This window comes from Capricornis sumatraensis, chromosome 3, assembly GCF_032405125.1.
Source record: "Capricornis sumatraensis isolate serow.1 chromosome 3, serow.2, whole genome shotgun sequence".
NCBI classification, from domain to species: Eukaryota; Metazoa; Chordata; class Mammalia; order Artiodactyla; family Bovidae; genus Capricornis; species Capricornis sumatraensis.
Window position 1 is genome coordinate 169,965,739 of NC_091071.1, and position 17,587 is coordinate 169,983,325.

Consider the following 17,587-nt stretch of genomic DNA (forward strand, 5'->3'; position numbering starts at 1 on the left):
AGAGTGAACGTCGACATTCTAGGAATCAGTGAACTACAATGGACTGGAATGGGTGAATTTAACTCAGATGACCATTACATCTACTACTGCAGGCAGGAATCCCTCAGAAGAAATGGAGTAGCCATCATGGTCAACAGGTCCATGAATCAAGGCAAATTGGAAGTGGTCAAACAGGAGATGGCAAGAGTGAACGTCGACATTCTAGGAATCAGTGAACTACAATGGACTGGAATGGGTGAATTTAACTCAGATGACCATTACATCTACTACTGCAGGCAGGAATCCCTCAGAAGAAATGGAGTAGCCATCATGGTCAACAAAAGAGTCCGAAATGCAGTACTCGGATGCAATCTCAAAAACGACAGAATGATCTCTGTTCATCTCCAAGGCAAACCATTCAATATCACAGTTATCTAAGTCTATACCCCAACCAGTAACGCTGAAGAAGCTGAAGTTGAAGAGTTTTATGAAGACCTACAAGACCTTTTAGAACTAACACCCAAAAAAGATGTCCTTTTCATTATAGGGGACTGGAATGCAAAAGTAGGAAGTCAAGAAACACCTGGAGTAACAGGCAAATTTGGCCTTGGAATGAGGAATGAAGCAGGGCAAAGACTAATAAGAGTTTTGCCAAGAAAATGCACTGGTAATAGCAAATACCCTCTTCCAACAACACAAGAGAAGACTCTACACATGGACATCACCAGATGGTCAACACTGAAATCAGATTGATTATATTCTCTGCAGCCAAAGATGGAGAAGCTCTATGCAGTTAACAAAAACAAGACTAGGAGCTGACTGTGGCTCAGATCATGAACTCATTATTACCAAATTCAGACTTCTGGGAAAACTGCTAGACCATGCAGGTATGACCTAAATCAAATCCCTTATGATTATACAGTAGAAGTGAGAAATAGATTTAAGGGCCTAGATCTGATAGATAGAGTGCCTGATGAACTATGGAATGAGGTTCGTGACATTGTACAGGAGACAGGGATCAAGACCATCCCCATGGAAAAGAAATGCAAAAAAGCAAAATGGCTGTCTGGGGAGGCCTTACAAATAGCTGTGAAAAGAAGAGAGGCGAAAAGCAAAGGAGAAAAGGAAAGATATAAGCATCTGAATGCAGAGTTCCAAAGAATAGCAAGAAGAGATAAGAAAGCCTTCTTCAGTGATCAATGCAAAGAAATAGAGGGAAAGAACAGAATGGGAAAGACTAGAGATCTTTTGAAGAAAATTAGAGATACCAAGGGAACATTTCATGCAAAGATGGGCTCGATAAAGGACAGAAATGGTCTGGACTTAACAGAAGCAGAAGATATTAAGAGGTGGCAAGAATACACAGAAGAACTGTACAAAAAAGATCTTCACGACCCAGATAATCATGATGATGTGATCACTAATCTAGAGCCAGACATTCTGGAATGTGAAGTCAAGTGGGCCTTAGAAAGCATCGCTATGAACAAAGCTGTTTCAAATCCTGAAAGATGATGCTGTGAAAGTGCTGCACTCAATATGCCAGCAAATTTGGAAAACTCAGCAGTGGCCACAGGACTGGAAAAGGTCAGTTTTCATTCCAATCCCAAAGAAAGACAATGCCAAAGAATGGTCAAACTACTGCACAATTGCACTCATCTCACATTCTAGTAAAGTAATGCTCAAAACTCTCCAAGCCAGGCTTCAGCAATACATGAACCGTGAACTTCCTGATGTTCAAGCTGGTTTTAGAAAAGGCAGAGGAACCAGAGATCAAATTGCCAACATCCTCTGGATCATTGAAAAAGCAAGAGAGTTCCAGAAAAACATCTATTTCTGCTTTATTGCGGAGAAGGCAATGGTACCCCACTCCAGTACTCTTGTCTGGAAAATCCCATGAACGGAGGAGCCTGGTAGGCTGCAGTCCATGGGGTTGCTAAGAGTCAGACACGACTGAGCGACTTCACTTTCACTTTTCACTTTCATGCATTGGAGAAGGAAATGGCAACCTACTCCAGTGTTCTTGCCTGGAGAATCCCAGGGACGGGGGAGCCTGGTGGGCTGCTGTCTCTGGGGTCGCACAGAGTCGGACACGACTGAAGCGACTTAGCAGCAGCAGCAGCGGCAGCTGTTTTATTGACTATGCCAAAGCCTTTGACTGTGTGGATCACAATAAACTGTAGAAAATTTTGAAAGAGACAGGAATACCAGACCACCTGACCGGCATCTTGAGAAACCTATATGCAGGTCAGGAAGCAACAATTAGGACTGGACATGGAACAACAGACTGGTTCCAAATAGGAAAAGGAGTACATCAAGGCTGTATATTGTCACCATGCTTATTTAACTACTATGCAGAGTACATCATGAGAAACGCTGGGCTGGAAGAAGCACAAACTGGAATCAAGATTGCCGGGAGAAATATCAATAACCTGAGATATGCAGATGACATCACCCTTATGGCAGAAAGTGAAGAGAAACTAAAGAGCCTCTTGATGAAAGTGAAAGAGGAGAGTGAAAAAGTTGGCTTAAAGCTCAACATTCAGAAAATGAAGATCATGGCATCCGGTCCCATCACTTCATGGGAAATAGATGGGGAAACAGTGGAAACAGCGTCAGACTTTATTTTTCGGGGCTCCAAAATCACTGCAGATGGTGACTGCAGCCATGAAATTAAAAGACGCTTACTCCTTGGAAGAAAAGTTATGACCAACCGAGATAGTATATTCAAAAGCAGAGACATTACTTTGCCGACTAAGGTCCGTCTAGTCAAGGCTATGGTTTTTCCTGTGGTCATGTATGGATGTGAGAGTTGGACTGTGAAGAAGGCTGAGCGCTGAAGAATTGATGCTTTTGAACTATGGTGTTGGAGAAGACTCTTGAGAGTCCCTTGGACTGCAAGGAGATCCAACCAGTCCATCCTGAAGGAGATCAGCCCTGGGATTTCTTTGGAAGGAAGGATGCTAAAGCTGAAACTCCAGTACTTTGGCCACCTCATGAGAAGAGTTGACTCACTGGAAAAAACTCTGATGCTGGGAGGGATTGGGGGCAGGAGAAGGGGACGACCGAGGATGAGATGGCTGGATGGCATCACGGACTCGATGGACGTGAGTCTGAGTGAACTCCGGGAGATGGTGATGAACAGGGAGGCCTGGTGTGCTGCGATTCATGGGGTCGCGAAGAGTTGGACACGACTGAGTGACTGAACTGAACTGAACTGGGGACGTCCCCGGTGGTCCAGTGGTGAAGACTCTGTGCTTCCACTGCAGGGGGCACAAGCTCAATCCACTGTTGGGGAACAAAGACCCTACATGCCATGGGGCATGGCCAAATTTTAACAAGCTAATTATATTTATTTTTTTATTTTGTTTTTCTTCAACTTCACACACACCAGAGCAAAGTTCCCACAAGAATTTCAAAAGACACAAATATCTCCATAGTTCTCACCAAAGAAAATACAGCAGGGAGAAGATAAAACATAAAATTTGTACTTTAGCTTTCACACCTTATAGATGACTCATAAAGTGGTATGCTGGATATCTTTTCTCAGATGGAAAGAAGGTTTCCAGAAAAAGACTGATGGGCAAGTAGCTTCCAGGGCCCCAGTCCCTGGTGGTGACTACTATGGCACTTTGTTTGAATCAGAAAAAGTCGATCACTTTGGGCAGAAGCACCTCTACACCAAGGTGCAGAGCACAGGGCTAGGAAAGCAAAATGGGGCTTCCACAATCCTCTGAAGCTGGGGCCCCTCTGTACCACACTCAGATTGCAAGACTGAGTTTGTGCAGTGGACTAGTACAAGTGGTAGGGCAGCAGAGCTATTAGCTCACACTTGCGAGGGAATGTGCTGATATTTTACAGAATTTCAGTTTGGGGCATTTTAGTTTTAGTCTTGGCAGTTTAGTTTTTAATTTTGTCTTACCTCTAAATTGGACCTTCTGCCCTATTTTGAACATGGGTAGGTAAGCCACACCATTATTTATCTGAAGTATTTTTCAATCTTGTTAGCAAAAACCTCTTTGCCCCTCACTCTCCTAATCTATCACATTAGCAACTCATGGGTCTGATCTATCCACTTCTTTCCAACTCCACTGCTTCCACCCAAGCAAAGCCATTCTTATCTCTCACAACTACAAGACTCACCCAGGGACTTCGCTGGTGGTTCAGTGACTAAGACTCCACACTCCCAATGCAAGGGGCCCAGGTTTGATCCCTGGTGGGGGAACTAGATCCCACATGCCATGACTAATAGTTTGCACGTCTCAATTAAAAACATGCTGTAACTAAGACTTGGCATAACCAAATAAATATTTTTTAAAATGACTCACCCAAATGATCTCTCTGTTCTTCTCCCTATCAACCATTCCTACATAGGTGCCAGAGGACTTCTTAAACGTAAATCTGATTATAACTCTCCTCACCTTAAAATCATAGATTATCTTATATAAGAATTTAAATTTTTTACCATGGCCTAGGTTGACTTAAATGTAGCCCTTACTTGCCTTTATAATCTCATTCCCGTGCTCACTCTGCCTCCTTATTTATTTGGCTGCACTGGGTCTTAGTTGTGGCATGTGGGATCTTTGACCTTCACTGCTGCATGCAGGATCTTTGATTTTCTTTGCGGCATGTGTGATCTAGTTCCCTAACCAGGGATTGAGCCCTGACTCTCGCCCCAGCGTTGGGAGCTCGGAGTCTTAGCCACTGGAATGTCAGGGAAGTCCCCCAGGCTCATTACTCCTGCCACAGGGTCTTTCCATAGGTGGTCTCTCTTCCCAGGATCTTTGCCCTCCAGAGATTTTCACTGCAGCTTCCTTCTCGACAAGTTCAGTTTCAGGTCAAATGTGATCTCCCTGCAGGTCCTCCTGAATGCTCCACTGAAACTGGCCTCCCCAGTCACTCTCTACCAGAGACCCCGTTTCTTTATAGCACTTACATCTAAAACCTGTGTTCACTCAACTCCTTGTTTGTTCTCATCCATCTCTTACATATGTAGATAAAAGCTCTGAGAGAATAAAGTGTCTTTTGCTTAGTTCATTAGTGTATTTCCAATACCCAGAACAGTGTCTGATACTCGACAAGCATGTAATTATTTGTTAATGAATGCATAAATGAATTTTGAAACCAAACTTCAATGAGGTGCATTTCATGGTTATGGGATGTGGCTTAAAGGCCTGATTTTAAAATACTCGAGGAGACCTTGGCCAGGAAAGAGCTTTCATTGAAGACAGGTTTGAAAACAAAGCAACCACACTGAAAGAGAGCATTAAACATGAAAATCAAATACTGAACCACAGGTCATGTTATTTCAATCTTCCCTTCACAAGTAAACTTTAAAAATAGAAAATTACCCTCTGAGAATTAAACTATCATAAAGAAATCATCATAGATAACACTGAGTACTTATCAAGTGCCAGATTCCTTCTGAAGGCATTTACACCCGATAACTCAACCTTCCTAACAATGATGACGTCTGATCAGCCTCATTTACAGATGAGGAAACTGAGGCACTGATAGATTAACTTGACCAAAGTCACACAACAAATAAGTGACAGAACAAAGACCAACCCAGGCACTCTGAGTCCAGATTATGCATGCATGCACAGTCAGTCATTCAGACGTGTACAACTCTTTGAGACCCTATGAACTGTAGCCTGACAGGTTCCTCCATCCATGGGAGTCTCCAGGCAAAAAATACTGGAGTGGGTTGTCATTTCCTCCTTCAGGGGATCTTCCCAACCCAGGGAACAAACCCACGTCTCCAGAATTGGCAGGTGGATCCTCTACCACTGAGTCACCTGGCAAGCCCACTGAGTCCAGATTATCCACCCTTAATCCCTAAGATTAGTCTTCCTTAAATTTGTAAATAAGTGATTGACCATACCTATAATTATGCCAACTCTAATCATACGATTGTAACTAGAAAGTAGAAACTTAATGAATTCTAATGTAATCTAATTAATAATAATATAGGTACCATTTACTGAAGTACAGTATGTGCTAGGCTCAAAATTAAGTGTTTTATATGACATACCTATATCAATTAAATCTCCTTATGCCCTTGTGAAGTAGTTACTGTTATTCTCATTGTAAAGATGACAAAACTAAGGCATAACAGGAGTAAGAACTTTGCCCATGATGATCCAGCTAAGCCAGGAGTGGGATGGAACCTACATTTGTGGGACTGAAAACCCTGTGCTCGCTCCAACTACTATATGTTACCTTCTGATTACTAATTCAGCTTTTCCAGTATCTTGACTCAGGGAAGAAGTACCCTGGTTGGCAGGCAGGAGTACTCTAGTCACTGGCAAGTTACTTCCTCCAATTGTAAATTAATGAATTGGGTTACAAGAGTCAGCTCTTGAGAGACTAAGCCAACTATGAAAAGCATCTCTGGACACTGAGAATTTCCGTACAACACTCTTTCACTCAAACAATATTTATCAAGTACGTACTATCTATAATAGATGGGAATACCACACCACCTGACCTGCCTCTTGAGAAACCTATATGCAGGTCAGGAAGCAACAGTTAGAACTGGACATGGAACAACAGACTGGTTCCAAAGAGGAAAAGGAGCACATCAAGGCTGTGTATTGTCACCCTGTTTATTTAACTTATATGCAGAGTACATCATGAGAAACACTGGGCTGGAAGAAGCACAAGCTGGAATCAAGATTGCCAGGAGAAATATCAATAACCTCAGATATGCAGGTGACACCACCTTTATGGCAGAAAGTGAAGAGGAACTAAAAAGCCTCTTGATGAAAGTGAAAGAGGAGAGTGAAAAAGTTGGCATAAAGCTCAACATTCAGAAAACTAAGATCATGGCATTTGGTCCCATCACTTCATGGGAAATAGATGGGGAAACAGTGGAAACAGTGTCAGACTTTATTTTGGGGGGCTCCAAAATCACTGCAGATGGTGACTGCAGCCATGAAATTAAAAGATGCTTACTCCTTGGAAGGAAAGTTATGACCAACCTAGATAGCATATTCAAAAGCAGAGACATTACTTTGCCGACTAAGGTCCGTCTAGTCAAGGCTATGGTTTTTCCAGTGGTAATGTATGGATGTGAGAGTTGGACTGTGAAGAAAGCTGAGCACTGAAGAATTGATGCTTTTGAACTGTGGTGTTGGAGAAGACTCTTGAGAGTCTCTTGGACTGCAAGGAGATCCAACTAGCCCATTCTAAAGGAGATCAGTCCTGGGTGTTCTTTGGGAGGAATGATGCTTAAGCTGAAACTCCAGTACTTTGGCCACCTCATGCGAAGAGTTCCCTCATTGGAAAAGACTCTGATGCTGGGAGGGATTGGGGGCAGGAGGAGAAGGGGACAACAGAGGATGACATGGCTGGATGGTATCACCGACTCGATGGACGCTGAGTTTGAGTGAACCCCAGGAGTTGGTGATGGACAGGGAGGCCTGGCGTGCTGCAATTCATGGGGTCGCAAAGAGTTGGACATGACTGAGCGACTGAACTGAACTGAACTGAACTGAACTACTATGTGTCAGACTGCTGGGAACACAGCATGAAAACAAGATGGACAAAGAGCTCATAGTCCAGAGCGGGTAGAAAACATGTATGCAAATAAACAAGATAATTTCTCATAATGTTATGTGCTATTGAAGACAATGAGCAGAGTATATGATAGAGTGACTGAGCGTTAGTAAAGGTCTCTGTGAGAAGGCGGCAACTGGGCTGAGACCTGACATGAGGAACCAGTCATGATACTGTGGAGAAGGCTGTGTATCCAGCATACCCAGCCAGCACAAATGAGACGAGAACGTCTGAAGGACTCAAAGGTAGACAGTGCGGCTGGACCAAGGGGAAAGCGGGGAGAGTAATGGGTGATGAGACAGAGTCAGGTATCGGCCTTGCAGGCGATGGAAGGAGTTTGGGATTTATCCTAAGTGCAACTGGAAGCCACTGGAGGGTTTTAAACAGACCAAATCTATACCATTTTAATTCCACCAAGGTACCATCATTCCACATAGACCTTTATCTGTATCATTTTCTTGTGATCTTTAACTTCAACAGAGAGAAACATCTGAAGAGCTAATTGTAAAACTGGTAATACACTTACCTTGCTTAAGTCACAATCCCTACAGAGTTTTGTAGAATTTTGCCAATCACCATTTCACTTATAAGGGATATTGATCACTGTAATTTAGATTCTCGTGAAACACTAGCTAAATGTTAGAATATAAAGGTCCACATTTTATAAGTGAAGAAAACAAAGGCTGAAAAGCTTCCTCAAGGTCAATAACAATTTGGAGAGGAACTGAGAAATCAGTCTCTGTTACATGTCTTTTTAACACAGTTGGCCCATCTTAATTTCTCTGAAAGAAAAAAAGAAAAACACAGAGACTTACCTTCTTTCTATCATCTTTCCTGTCAAATGCACACTGCTGCTTGCACTGTTCACAAGAATACGGTGGTCCGTACTTCTTCTCTGAATTTGTGCAACGCTGACACTTGTTGCCAATAAAAGCTGCGATTATGTTGCAATACTGACAAGGTTTGGGCTTTAAGAGGAAAAAAAAGGTGTCAAGTAAGTACACTATAAAATACCAGTGCATTTTTTAATGCAATGATTTCTATTATACACATTCACTAATCAATGCAAAAATGCATTCCCAACTTTATAAATTTCCTTTTACATTGATCAAAGAAAGCCCAATTTCTCATACCATGTAAAGTGTTTTTATGCACAGGACCTATTGATTTTTAAATAAATAACAAAATCCCATTAGCATATATGCTGGAACTTCTCTAACAAATTCAATAGAACTAGCTCTTTAGAGAAACCAGCAAGCACTTCCAAATCTCTGAAAAGGCCTCTTTGCCATTATCAGTGTATAAACATGTTGGGAGAATGCCTGCAAGAACACAGTATGCTGAACCCTAACACTAGAAAAAAAAAATTATTCATCAAAATGAAAAGTCAACTGTTACCAAACAAAGAGCTCACACCATAGGATTCATCTTTCCCCTTCTCTTTACATACTGGTTACTGAAGCTTCTCAAGGAAAATTATATCACAAACTTGTCATAGTGACTATAAGCACAGACTCATTAATACTAAGTATTAGCTAACTTTGAAAGCTAAAATACTAGATACATTTTTCTGAGAAATTTTTACATAACTAGGTCTTCTAATTAAAAAAACTGTAATTATATTAACAGTTCGCAGAAGGTAAGATCCCAAGAGACCAGACTACTCACTGTTAGGTATGGAGAAACCCTACTTACCGTTCCATACAACTGCACGTTCTGAGCACATTTCTTGCATATAGTATTAGTTTTACTGTTAAGGAAGAAAGAGACACAAGGCTTCGTAAGGAGAAAAAGTCATTTGACTTAGAACATCTCAAAAGAGATTCTTCCTTAACTCCAAGGAATTTTTTCATTACTAAGTGCCAAGGTAAAAAACGGTTTGGATATTAGATTAACTGAAGGTTGAGTTATCTGGCCATGAACTCTTTTAATTCTTTTGTAGTTTCAGCTCAAATAAAAAGAGGCTTTGGTTTAAGTGGAGAGTGAGCTGTTTCTGATTATGAAATTTCCAAGTATCACCAAGTAAAATTATCAGATATGGAGAGGACAATCAAAAGAAATATTATGTCAGATGAAAAATGTACTCAGAAAAGAAATTAATCCTCCTTAAGTCAGATGACCAGGTGAGAAATTTGAGATGAGGAATAAAGTATTTGTGTTTGGGGTATAAACTCAGAAATTCTATTCATGTTGACCTCACTCTGTCTACATTCTCCTCTGTAAGCAAAAGTATATGAAAATCCCAGATGTGGAGAAATAGATGTGAACATTAAATATTTTTTCAACATTTCAAGTACTCTAGGAGCTAAGCACTGACAAAGATAAACACACCCTTTCCCTTGTGAGGGGACTTCCCTTGTAGCTCAGTGAAGATCCAGGTCACAGTATTTCCAACTTGCCTAAACTGATAAACTGCCTTGGAGAAAAGAAATCATCTTCAAATAAAGTCTAACCCTTCTCACAGGAAGGCACAAACAAATACCTGATGTTTAAGAACAGTTTAAACAATATTTGAGGGCTAAAAACAAAATCACATAAAAATCCAGTATATTCACTACTTTGATTTTTTTCCCCCTTCAATTCCTATCAAAGTGACTACAAAGTTAAAAGCCAGAAGAAATGCCTCAAAGTAGAAAAAATTAAGTTAAAATGAGATATTCAAACAAAATATTTCCCAGGGCAATTTTCTGCCATTAAAAAAAGGCAGTTCAGGGACTTCCCTGATGGTCCAGTGGGTTAAAAAAAAAAGGCAGTTCAGGAAGTGAAGTACATTGAAAAAGACCTCTAGAAAGAGGATTAGCATCAGTGATGCTGTGATGTTGAACATTTGGTTTATCTTAGATTACTCAAGGAGTGGGACATATATATCAATATATATAAATCTTCTTGACCCCTCAGAAAAAAATGCAAAAAAACCTATAATCCATCTTGAATTAATTTCTATGTATGGTATGAATTAAGGGTTAAACTTCATATCTCACCCTACACACAAAAACTAATTCAAAAGGGAATCACAGGCCTAATGTAAGCTAAAATATAAAGCTTCCAGAGCATATTCTATATGTTTCCATTTATATGAAGTTCTTGAGCAGGTAAAACTAATCTACGGTAGAAAGGAAAATCAGAACAGTAGTTGCTTGGAAAAAAGCAAGGAGGGTGGGGACTGACTAGGTTGGAGTTATAATCTCTGGGGTGACAGTAATGTTTTATATTTTGATGGGGTTTGGGGTAAAACAGATGTATACTCTTTTTAAAACTCATCGAATGATGCAAATAGGATGTGAGCATTTCACTGTGTGCGGATTTTACCTCTAAAAAAACATGTTAAAACAATAAACAAAAATTGAACTGTAGTTAATGATACGCATGCTGAAGTGTTTAGGGTCAAGTACACTAATGTTCACAACTTTAAACTGCATCACAAATAAGATGTATCAATAAACTGATGGACAGAGAGATGGACAGATGCAAATATAGTAAACTAAACGTAAATTGTAGAATTTAAGTAGTGGATAGATGAGTGTTTACAGTCTAGTGTTTTTTTGGGTTTTGTTTGAAAATACACATAACAAAATGTCAGGGGAAATAGTCCCAAAATTGAAATGACGCTGACTGAACTCAGGCTTCTAGGTCGGTGTATAAGCTAGCAAATAAGACCCCATTCTGCTTAAGGTAATATTACCTACAGCTACAGTTCCACAAAAAAGTTGAACTTGCTATACCACTAAACCACTCTGCTGCCATTAAAAAGTCCCCCATAGATGTGTGCTCCATTCACACCCAGGTATTTTTCACACTTCTCAAAATGAGATTCACACAAGGTAAGTGTAAAGGCAAGTGAGTTTTTTCAAATGTGACTAGGGCTAACAAACCCTTTATCAGGATTGTCACATTTCCAAAAGTATCTTCTTTGAGCTTATAATTTCTTCAAACTCTATGTATAACCGTACTAGAATGCAAGACTCATGTTTTCTGTTGTGGGATTGCTTTCTTAGTGTCAAAAATATCCAAACCACAATATGAAATTATCGAGGATGAAAAACAAGTAACTTGTAAGCAATTAATGAATAACTAGATAACAATGAGTATTTTGCATCCATTGCTTTATAACCGGAAATGGCAGCGCCCGTGTCTGATACAATTGATTACCTCTCCTGCTGGTATTCAGTCCTACAGTAGGTACACTTCACAACAGGGTGTGCAATCCGACATTCCTGAAATGAAACGAGGATACAGCTTTAACAGGCAGTCAGAAATGGAAACAGTCTTCAGGAGGAGGCAGAAGATGGGAGTACTATTCCAAGCACAAGCACTGTGCTTGACTGAGTCACTTTAACTTTCTGGGACTAATTTTCTTCGTCTGTAATACTGGCATCACCACCCTGCATTGATGTGGGAGTTAAGTAAGAATTTACATGGAACTAGTCATAAATTGTAAAACAAAGGTATGAATAAGCCTCAGACATGAGGAATAAAAAGCCCTGAATTCTAGTCCAGTTCTGCCTCTGCCACTGTGTGATTTTTCAGCAGGTTCATATGTGAAATCAGAGTACTGGATAAAAATTGCTTACATACATAAAACTCCCTTAAAAGCAAATACACACGTACACACAAATATGTATTTAAGGCCAAAAAGGCACTCAACTATTTGAGTTTTGAGATCTCTCATACCTAGTTAACAAAAAAGTGTCAAATTTGTGGCCATTTGAGGCAATAACGATTGCCTCAACACAATTATGAGTTATCCATAATAGACACACAAACTCTGGATTAATCTGGAGATATCTCGACATCACTCTACAGTCGGCTTAGTGACTTTTAACTGTCACCTCATTGGAGAAGGAAATGGCAACCCACTCCAGTGTTCTTGCCTGGAGAATCCCAGGGACAGCAGAGCCTGGTGGGCTGCCGTCTATGGGGTCGCACAGAGTCGGACACGACTGAAGCGACTTAGCAGCAGTAGCAGCACAGCATCTCTATTCATTTAAATAGGCAAAGGAAGATGAAGCAACTTAAACGAAAAAGAGAACTTGGACCTTCAAGGGTAAAAACTGAACAGCAGCTGGTTAAGGGGAGGACCGACGGTCAATAACTAGACGCTGAAAAAAATCATCCTTTTGCTTTATGCGCTTGATTGCGGGGCTTTATTATGAAGCCTGTCTACCTCTGACTCTGAAATTGACTGAAAAGTGCCCATGAGGCGCCCGAGTTCGAGGCAATCTTCCCAGGCAGCACCCGACTCTGGAGTTTAGTCCCAGGTGGGGTAGGAGGTCCCTAAGTCTGAAGCCCATCAGATCAGGGCGGGGGCTGGGAGAAGCCAGCCCAAGAAGAATCTCCGGCGCCGCTGGTCCAGGGCGAGCCGGGGACCAGGTGTCCCCTCCCCCGACCTCACGGGGTCCGAGAACAATCCCTCACGGTTGCTAAGCACCCGGACACGCCGGCCGCAGGGACCTGGACGGGGCCTGGGTCTCCCCCACGTGCCCCGCCGTTTCCCGGCGGGGCGGGTGCGGCTCCTCAGCTAGGCGGGCCTGCCACGCCCTGGCCAGGGGACCCCGCCGGGCGTCCCCGCAGAACCGGGAGATCCGGGCCGCGCCTCGAGCGTCCCAGTTCCCGGCCGCCGCCCCAGCCCGCGCACCTTGCACAGCTGCTGCCCCTGAGACAGCGCCTCGAAGGGGAAGCGCTGGTGGCACTTGGTGCAGGCGTAGAGCGCCGCCATGTCCGGCCCGGGCCGCGCTCACCGCCCCGCCGGCCCGGCCCGCCGCTTTATCTGACAGTCTGAGGCACAACCTGGCGGCGGCAGGCTGCGGGCTGCGGCAGGCAGGCGGGCCCTCGGGTGCGAGCGGACCAGGGCGGGCGCGGCAGCGCTAGATGCCCGTTCACTGGTTCATTTCGACGTCTATCAAGGAGAAAGGGCCGGAACACAGAGCTTCTTAGGACTCTGATTCGGTCTGGACTGGAGTACGCCACTTATGACGCGCGCGGCCTCGATTATGTAAAGCGCAGTCACGCGGGGGCGCCGCTGGGAGGGGCGGTCTCCCGCCTGGGACCTAGGAAGCGCCTAGGCTCCTCCCACTTCTCTCTCGGCTCCCGCCCTCGCTCCTCCTCTCTCCGCCGCAGGCGCAACAGCGCCTCTCGCGATATCTTCGCAGAGTTGTGATGTTTCAGTTTCCATGGAGTTGCCCTTCGGTAGCGTGTTGTGCCGAGTGCTGTGCATTGTTGAACTAGAACACGGTCGTCACTGCGAGCCTGAAGAAGATTGGGGGTGGGGGGAGCGGGCGGGGGCGGCGCTTGTGAGAAAACAACCCCAACCTCAGAGCCAGAGGGCCCTGCACAGCCCTCTAACTCGAAAAAGTAGCGGAAGCAGGAGAAACAACTTGGACGAATGTTCTCTGTCTGAGACTCCTAAAAAAGAGGGACCTGGTCTAGGGTCTCTGACCTCCAGAGAGAAAGAGAAGCCCCAGAGAAAGCACCCCTATTTTGTGGAAGAGGGGTGCTGACCCCTCAGAAAGGAAAAAGATACTAAAGCGAGGCTCTCCACTGCTGAGAGTTCTTGTACCCTCGAGGACGCCTCCAAGTGGGACGCAATTGGCCTGAGGCCTGCTCTGTACTGCGTCTTATCCAGTTGCACCCTCAGTTTATATCTCTCAAACAACCACTTGGCATTTCCTGGTTAGATCTGGCCACCGGAAAGCAAGCCCCATCCTTCCAGCTACTCTGCCTCTTTCCAGTCCCCACTTCCAGTTCCCAGCCTGGTGCGTCTAGGGGCTGTCCAAGGAACGACCAAGTTTTTATTCTTGAGACTGGCAAAGCTTCCTGCAGTGCTGACCTTTCCAAGTCTCTGCTTCATAGCTGCTCTGGGGCTATTACTTTTGACTCTGCCAACCACCTGAGCCATACTAATTGCATTTTTACCTCAATGTGCGGGTTTGTTTTCTAGTTTTAAACAACCGAGGGCACATTTATAGCTTATAAATCCCGCCTCCACCAAATTTTCTCTTTGACCCAAATCCAGCCCCCTACTTGTGATTTTGCCGAAAGTTGTGTATTTGTTTAAAACTATGTATTTTTTTTTGGTTGTGCTGGGTCTTGGTTCCTCTGCGCAGGCTTTGTCTGGTTGCACTGGTGGAGCCTCCTGTCGAGTTCTTCCCATTACGGAGGCTTCTTCTCTTCCAGGGCACTGGCCCTAGGGCACATGGTTTCAGTAGTTGCAACTGGTAAACTCTAGTAGTTGTGGTGTAGGGACTTTTAGTTGCTCCCCACCATATGGAATCTTCTTGGACCAGGGATCGAACCCATGTTCCCTGCATTGGCAGGTGAATTCTTAGGCATTGTACTATGAGGGAAGTCCCAAATATGTGTATTAATCAACGATTTAAACTCTGGAGTCAGTAAAACTAAGGTGCAAAATCAGTGCTCCATGTCTACTGGCTCTATAACCTTAACCTTCTAAACTTCTCACCATGGCTGAATTGCTCAGAGCCTTATTTTTCTCAGTTGTAGAATCAGGTCGTTGTGGGGATCAAAAATTGCAGCTGAAGGGGAAGAGGGGAAGCTGCTTCATGGGTAAGTGGTTTTCCTTTGGAATGAGGGAAATGCTTTGGAACTAGATATGACAGGGACAGAGCAGGTGATTAAATAGTTAATCCCACCAGGGGATATTAAGTGGAAAAAATATCGGCAACCCCTGTAAGTTAATGATTACTCAAGAGAGCAGATTTGTTTAACAAGAGAACTGTGCAGCAGAAGCACAAGACCTGCCCTAAGCAATAAGATAATCGCGACATTAGACCCACCTACTTCCCAGTGAGCTCAGTAAGTTAATGATCTCTAAGACATGCTCTTTGCACACGTAAAAACAAATGTAGGGACAAGAAAACTTCCATGTTCAACCTGGAGGAGGAGCTGATGATGAAAACATGACGTGTACTCAAGAAAAACAAAAAAGCTCCCCCTCCCCATTTTTCCTTTGATTATAAAACTGTAGCCCAGTAAGTTCTCAGGGTGCAGCATTGGTAAGGCTACCCACTTGTAAGCCTTGCAAGTTTCCTATTCTAATAAATCACTTCTTATCTATCACTTTGTCCTTGCTGAATTCTTTTCTGTACCAAGACATAAAGGACTATGGTTCCAGAGGGCCCCTGAAACACTACCAAATGGAGCTCACCAAACATTTTCAGATAGAGATGTTGTTCATCACAACACATAACACTGTGAATGTATTAATTGCCAATGAATTCTTCACTGCTCACACACATACTTCACACTGGGTATGGGCCTCGCTGTGTTTCTATCGCCTCCAGTTCTGATCTCCACTGTATTATTTACAAGTTTTGCAACTACCTATTTACTTGTTATCCATCCATCAGACTATTGCATCTGGAACAGAAACACTATACCTGGGTCCTGTATCCTTTTCAACCAGTGCAAGGATAATCAATTCACTCAACAAATATTTAAGTATTTACTATATGCCAGGCTCTGGCTTAGGCACTGGAGATACACTGGTATATAAAACTGATATGATCCCTACACTTGTGAAGCCAACAGTCTAGAGGCAAAGACAGCTAAATGGCAAGGACTGTGGATGAAAAAAAAAAAAAACACAAACGCTGCAGGGATAAAGAACAAAATTGAGGGGGAAAGGAAGGAGGAGTCACATGGGTAGAGAAGAGGTCAGGGAAATTTTTTCTGAAGAGATGCCAAGGTCTGAAGTTTGAGGACTTAGACATATGACTTGGCCAAGAATGTTCTGGTCCGAAGGAAAGGTTATGATCTTGAGGTAGAATATTGCTTGGCATTTCCAAGAAGTGGAGGAGAGGCCAGTATAACTGGAGCTTAGTAGGACAGAAGGCAAGTAGAGAGGTCAGCAGGAGTCATCAGGGGCCAGATGTGTAAACCCTGTAGACCTTCATATGGATATGATTTTTTTCTCAGAACGCAGCATATGAAGTATAATACGAAAGAACTCATAGGCAGTTTTTAAGCAGAAAAGTGACAGAATTCTCCTTTTTGAAGATTTGCCTGGCTTCTGTGCTGAGACTAGACTGTGGGGGCCAGCGTAAAGGCACAGAGGTCACTGAGGAGGCTATGGCAGTCATCCAGGTAAGAGGTGATGATGACAGGTTTGAAGTGGAGATAAGTGAAAAGAGTCAAGATACATTTTGAAGATAGAGTCAACAGGACTTAGAGATGGACCGGATTTAGGAGGTGGTGAGAGAAAGGGAGAGATTATTGTCTATGTGCCCGGTTGTGTGTGGATGATAGAATCATTTCCAGCAAAAGGAAAGACCAGAAGAACAGGTTTCAGAGACAAAGCCAAGAGTTTTATATATAAATAATTAAAGTTATTTATTTTTAATTGAAGGATAATTGCTTTATTGTGTTGGTCTCTGCCACACATTAACATGAATCAGCCATAGGTATGTCCCCTCCCTCTTGAAACTACCTCCCACCTCCCTCCCCATCCCACCCTTCTAGGTGGTTACAGAGTCCCAGTTTGAGTCCCCCTATTATTATATTTCTTTGGCCACAATTTGCCTCTTGTGGGATCTTAGTTCCCCAACCACAGATCAAACCTGGGCACCTGGCTGTGGGAGCTAGAAGTCCTAACCACTGGACCACCAGGGAATTCCCAGGAGTTTTATTTTTGACATTCAGTTCAGTTCAGTTCAGTTGCTCAGTCTAGTCTGACTCTTTGCGACCCCATGAATTGCAGCACGCCAGGCCTCCCTGTCCATCACCATCTCCCGGAGTTCACTCAAACTCACATCCATCGAGTCAGTGATGCCATCCAGCCATCTCATCCTCGGTCGTCCCCTTCTCCTCCTGCCTCCAATCCCTCCCAGCATCAGAGTCTTTTCCAATAAGTCACCTGTTCGCATGAGGTGGCCAAAGTACTGGAGTTTCAGCTTTAGCATCTGTCCTTCCAAAGAACATCCAGGACTGATCTCCTTTAGAATGGACTGGTTGGATCTCCTTGCAGTCCAAGGGACTCTCAAGAGTCTTCTCCAACACCACAGTTCAAATGCGTCAATTCTTCGGCACTCAGCTT

General features: G+C 43.3%; 1 protein-coding gene across 3 annotated transcripts in view; it reads right to left on the reverse strand.

The window, feature by feature from the left end:
• Nucleotides 1-13,295, reverse strand: part of FAM76A (family with sequence similarity 76 member A) — a 35,137-nt gene extending 21,842 nt beyond the window's left edge. For 2 of the 3 annotated variants that reach the window (XM_068967382.1, XM_068967381.1), the window contains exons 1-4: nt 13,172-13,295; nt 11,686-11,750; nt 9,232-9,286; nt 8,352-8,504 (exon numbers count right to left, since the gene is read on the reverse strand). In XM_068967382.1, the coding sequence (XP_068823483.1) occupies nt 8,352-8,504; nt 9,232-9,286; nt 11,686-11,750; nt 13,172-13,252 (354 nt within the window). In that variant the 5' untranslated portion in view covers nt 13,253-13,295. The remainder of the gene's footprint in view (nt 1-8,351; nt 8,505-9,231; nt 9,287-11,685; nt 11,751-13,171) is intronic. The other variant, XM_068967383.1, reaches the window with a different exon arrangement.
• Between the last annotated feature and the right edge of the window lie 4,292 nt (nt 13,296-17,587).